This window comes from Aptenodytes forsteri, unplaced genomic scaffold (assembly GCF_000699145.1).
Source record: "Aptenodytes forsteri isolate BGI_AS27 unplaced genomic scaffold, ASM69914v1 Scaffold55, whole genome shotgun sequence".
Lineage (NCBI taxonomy): Eukaryota > Metazoa > Chordata > Aves > Sphenisciformes > Spheniscidae > Aptenodytes > Aptenodytes forsteri.
Genome location: NW_008796063.1, coordinates 8434087 through 8439603, shown reverse-complemented (window position 1 = coordinate 8439603; position 5517 = coordinate 8434087). Strand labels below are relative to the sequence as shown.

The following is a 5517-nucleotide window of genomic DNA, read 5'->3' as shown; positions in this document are numbered from 1 at the left end:
ATGAAGCATGAAGCCATGCTCGCCGCGATGATGGGCCTGTTGATCAGCTTCATCACGAAATGCTGGGAGGGGGCACAGAGCCTGGACCCTGCGGCTGGCAGGCAGCAGTGAGGAGGGTGGGCTGGGCCCCCCACCCATTTCTCACCCACCCCATCTGTCCCTCCATCCCGCAGCACCTGACGTGGTGCAGCCATTAAGAAAAACTTACTGCCTGCATCCCTGAGCATCACTTGGAAGAGGAGTTTGGCTTGGGGAGGAATTGTCCATCCCCTGCCACCCCAGCACGGGGGTCCCTAAGGGGGTCCCTTACCCGCCGTCTCCATGGAGGCCGCCAGCTGCCCGTTCTTCTTTGCCGTCACGTACTTGCCGTTGGCAGCTTTCAGGGTGATGCGCTTGTCGCACCACTCAATGTCAAAATAGCAGCTCGCATTCCTGCGGGGGCAGAGAGGGCGGTCAGTGGGATGCGACGGATGGGGACCTTGCTGGTGCCACCCTGCCGGCTCGGAAAGGGCCACGGCTGGATCGGGAGACCCCGATTCGATCCATTTTTACGGGATGAGCCACGTCGTGGTGGCCATCCCAACGGGAAGCGCTCGCCCGGCAGGCAGGAGGCAGGCAGGAGGCAGGCAGGCAGCCAAAATGCACTTCTGGGGTTTCCGCCCGTCTCTCAGCTAGCGTAGGGTTGAACTGCAGGGTAAAGCATTTCGACAGCCCCAGCCGGCCGGGAAGGATTACGTGGCCCAAGGGACTTCCCAAGCACCATGGGCGGCAAGCCTCAACCCGGCCCCGGCTCTCTGGGGAATTCACTGCCTTCGCTGGGAATCGTTTCGGGGCAAGTGCCTAGGCTGGAAAATCCCCCTTGGATTTCCCTGCGAGACGCAGAGGGGTCCCCAAAGCCCAGGCATGGCCCAGAGCCGCTGGGCACGGGGGACTCACTTTGTGGAGGCAGTGGACTGGATGCCCCCGTTGGAGGTGAGGGTCCAGTACTTCCCGGTGTAGGTCCTGAAGGCGCATTTCTTGGTGTCCTTGTTGATCTCCAGCTGGTAGGTCTCTTGGTCACCCTCCTCGTCTTGGTTGGCCGAGAGGTCCATCCCTGCGGGGCAGAGGCGGATGGAGTTGGGGGGTGCCGGTGGGGGGGGACCCCAACCCACCTTCAGCAGGTCTGGGTGTGGGGGCAGCCCAGGAAACCCAACAGAGAGGGGCTCCTGCTCCCCTGGGTGAGCTTTGGTGACTTCTGAATCCCTCACACGCATCTCCCCTCCGGCATTTTGAGTTGAAATCCAGGTTTTCATTTGGGTGCTCGTGTTAAGGCCACAAACAAGGGCTGGACTGAGCTGAGGCAGCCATGAGCTTCAGCTCAGGACTCTCCGGCTCCATCACGATTAAGCACCAAGCAAAAACCAACTTAGATATTTCACACAGAAAAGGGCTGTAGTTTTTTCCCCGAAGGTGACAGCCAGGTTATTCAATCCATTAGCAGAGGCCACCGCACCACCTATGAATCCCCAGCTCGTGGCATGTTTAGGGACTGTGGCACCGTTTTTCATCCGTAAATTGTCACAGCCCATTGGGGCGGCGAGGTTTGCAGAGAGAGGAGGCTCGGGAAGGCCCTGGGGCAGGCCAAACCTTTCCCTGGCTCCCAAAAAACCATTGGCACCAGCCTGTCCCCCAGCTCTGCCAGCCAGGATGACCCGTCCCTGCACCAAAGGGACCAGAGACAGCATTTGCCCCGGCAGCCTCGGAGGTGGATGCAGCCGGTCCTGGGGCCACGGGCCACAGTCCTGGGGCCACAGCCGCTCCCCCTGGCCACATGCACATCCACCCACAGGCACAGAGCCCACGCAAACCTGCTTAGTCAGGGCTGGCGGGGCCAAATCCTCTCCAGAGCTCTCCTGCTTGGTGGATTTCTGCCTAAAAATACTTTTGGAATGCGAGTCACCAGCTGTAGCCTGGAGCCAAAGCAAAGCGGCCGAGCTGCCATTCCGGGTTTCGGAGAGGGAGCCGAGGCGCGGTGCTCAGCCCCGCTCCTCCCTGCCTACCTACAGCTGGGACGAGTGGAGACGGGCCCCAGTACCACCAGTGGGGCACGGGTCCGTAACCAGCAAGAGCAGCCCGGGGGGGGGATGGCGATACGGACTGCAGTTTAGTGGAACCGGGTGAGTTTTTCAGAGCAGAAAGCACCCGCGTCCCTCCCCTGCTGCACGAGTGCCACAGGCTCGAGTCCAACCATGCACCCGGTCCTCGAAATGATGCAAAGCGTGCATGCGAACTTTCTGCCCAAATCTGCCTTTGCCTGGAGCCAAGAACATGCTCATGGGGCTGGCAATGTGTTCAGCCAAAGGGTGAACCTCCGCGGTGCATTGCCTCCCAGTTTCTCGGCTGCTGGGATTTCGAGTACTGCAATACATGGTCGCTGGGAGGGCTTCAAGGACTGCAGCCTTGGTGGCCCTTCTGCACTGGAAAGCCACCAGCAAGTCCTACCAGCTGCACCCAGCGGGTGCTGACCCACTTGGGGAGGGACCATCTATCTCTCCACGCCAGCTTATGGGCCTTGGAAATGGAGGTGTCTTCCCCCAGATCCCACAGTTGGGGCCGACACAGCTACCTGGCGGCTTCCCATCACCCCATCTGCATCTCCAACCAGGCATCTGCATCCAGTGGCCCCCGGGGAGCGGCCTCTGCTTTGCATATCGGTCTCCCACCTTTCCCAAAGGGATTAGGCTTTGAAGGCTTAGCTTTGTTGGCTGTAATCTCATCTCATAACCCACGCCCAAACTGTCCTATGACTGCCACACCGCTGCCCGTTCACAGCATCCCTGCTCCCGCCAGGCATCCTCCAGCACCTTCTGCAGCTCCTGATGGACACGCGGCCACCCCGGTGCCTTGCTCCCCGGGGTATTTGGGGCAGCGTGGGGGGCGGAGGGATGCTGCACAGCCACCAACCCCAGCCCCACTGGCCAAGTCCTCAGCTCATGTGGTTGCCCAACTCTCACCGCCTCCCAGGGCTGCCGGGGGCCGAGCCAGCACTCGGAGGAAACATTTGGTTTTGATTTTGCACCCCCGCTGGGAAAGCAGCACTGCGACAGGCTGCTCCAGCCCCTCTCAAGAGCCGTAGGACCGCCCGCTCGCCGGAGCAGAGCCGGAGAGGGGGGAGAGGGGCTCTGCGGGGGTTCACAGAGAGGGATTGGGCTGCAAGAGGGGATGCGGGGGGACACAGCCCGCCATCCAAGCCTGCCTGCACCCCCAAGCCTGCTAGAGCTGCTGCTGTGGTTTGCATGGGGGGGAAGCGGGCAGAGGCATTTCCTCCTCACCACGCTTTTAGGTGAAGAGGTCCCTGACCTGCAGGCACCACGCAAGCGATGGGGCGACCCTGGGGAGATGCTTTGTGCCACAGAGCAGGATTGGATGGGTTGGAGACGGGACAGCGAGTGCCGGGAGCCTCCCAACACCATCCCTTCTCCCCCAGAGACCCCCCACTACAGAGCACAGCGAACCCCACCAGCCTCCCCCCTGCCCCGCCGCCACGCAATTGCCCACGCTCCCGCCATTGTGCAGAGGTTTGGCTTTCCCCGGTGCCTCGCAGGGCCGGGAGGCAGGAGGGTCTCCCACCGCCCCCTTCCCCGAAAGCGGCGCTGGGTTGGATTACACCGACTCAGCAGAAAGGAATGCAATTACAGCTGGGGCAGAAGGAGGCTTCAAAGGGCTGTAACTGAGCTGGAGCAGGAGGTTTGGGGGGTCAGAGGCGGTAGGACCATGGCAGGTCCAAGAAAGATGTCCCCGTGTCCCCGTGGAGGTGGAGGTTTGGGGGGTCAGAGGCGGTGGGGGGGTGAGGGGTGAAGGAGAGGAGGGGGGCAAGCACGCCAGGGTGGCGCTTTTGCCCGGGTGGGTGGCGGGGAGTTGGTGTCCCCCGCGGCCCCGGGCGGAGCCGCTGCCGCTCCAATCACGCTTTAATTACCGCTCTTGGTAAATTTACAGTCTGGAGCCGGCACGACTCTGCCTGACCTTGACAAAGCTGCTAATTACAGCTGGAGGCAGGAGGGGGGCAAGCACGCCGCAGCAGGGTGGCGCTTCGGGAGGGGCGAGAGCGGAGGCACGCCTGTGCCCTCAAAAATTCCCCGTGTGGGATGGCCTCCGGCTCTGTCTGCAGCACAGGTTTGCTACGGGGGTCTTGGGGAGGATGGAGGTGGGAGCCGGGGTGGGGCTGAGGAGTGTGTCCCCCCAGGGCTTCCTAACACCGAGCCCCCTCCAAACAAAGCCCCTGGGCTGGAGGTCCCCGGAGAGGAGAGCTGGGGAAGGGCGACGGGGAGGAGAGCCAGCACTGGGGCAGGAAAGGGCTTCCCAAGCCCTCAGCTGCTGAGGTTTCCAGCCGCTGCCAACCCCGCGGGTCTGCAGGATCGGATGCCCCAGCCCTCGCTGCTCTCCAGCCCAGGACGGCGGATGCACACGGAGGCCCGTGGCCATCGCAGAGCATGCACGTGCCTTCCCGCACCTCCCAAAGAGACAAGCTTCTCCATCTAAAGGAGCAGCAGTTTGCTGTGGCCGTGCCAATCTCCATACTGTGAGGGGTTGCAGACCCAGCACGGGGGGGCATTTACAGCATGCAAAAGACTTTCCCTCTATATTAAGTTTGTTCATGCAGAGGGTGTCCTACGAGCCGTCCTGGGATGCTGGTGAGACCCAGTGGGATGTGCTCCATGGAGAGGAGGCCAAGAGCCTGGAGGACCATGGCCAACCGGTGGGACAAGCCAGCTGGAGCAGCCCCCATGCCCGAACCCACGGGGGGGCAGACCCATACATCAGGAGTTGCCTGCGCACGGGCTCTGCTCGCTGCCTTTCTACGGCTGGGAGCTGGCAGGGCCCGCAGGCAGCTGCCAGCCCTGCCCAGCACCGGGAGCAGACAGGAGGCTGCACCTTTCCCATCCTCCAACTCCCCAGAGGCCAAGAGGCTCCCTTCCAAAAACCCCACGGTTATGCCTGAAAAAAAAACCCAAGCCCACCTCCCTCCGAGGGAGCGCCGGCAGCACCCCACAAAGCCCCCAAGCCCTTGTGGGCGGCAGGTCAGGATTTCGGGTCCTCATGCCCCAGCAGCTGGGGTGGCTGCGCCCAGCTCTGCCTGCGCAGGTCGGGTCCGGTCTCCCTGCAGGGCTCTGGCACCCTCCACCCCACGCTGCAGCCACGTACGTGCCCCGAGACTTGTCTTGTCCCCTCCCGGCTCTTCGGACGGGCTTATGTTGCACCCGTACATAAATCCAAGCATGTTTTTGTCTAAAAGCAAAGCCTGGAGCACCCAGAGCCCATGCAGTTCCTCTGCTGGGGGTGCAGCTCTGCAAGGGGGTCATGGGTGGGGGTGAAACACAGATTTCCCGGAAAATCCACCCCTCCTTCCCTATGGATTTCCTGTGGCTCTGTGGTATCGCCAAGTGCCAACAGGGCATTTGGCACCTCCAGATGAAAACCTGTGGCCAAGCCCACGTACCCCCAGCCGCTCCCCCGGCCCCGGAGCTGCATCTCCCCACC

General features: G+C 62.4%; 1 protein-coding gene across 2 annotated transcripts in view; it reads right to left on the bottom strand.

The window, feature by feature from the left end:
- The window catches only part of FSCN1 (fascin actin-bundling protein 1), a 10018-nt gene that overhangs the window by 651 nt on the left and 3850 nt on the right, over nucleotides 1-5517 (bottom strand). The window contains exons 2-3 of one of the 2 annotated variants that reach the window (XM_009286414.2): nucleotides 937-1093; nucleotides 304-432 (exon numbers count right to left, since the gene is read on the bottom strand). In XM_009286414.2, the coding sequence (XP_009284689.1) occupies nucleotides 304-432; nucleotides 937-1093 (286 nt within the window). The remainder of the gene's footprint in view (nucleotides 1-303; nucleotides 433-936; nucleotides 1094-5517) is intronic. The other variant, XM_009286416.2, reaches the window with a different exon arrangement.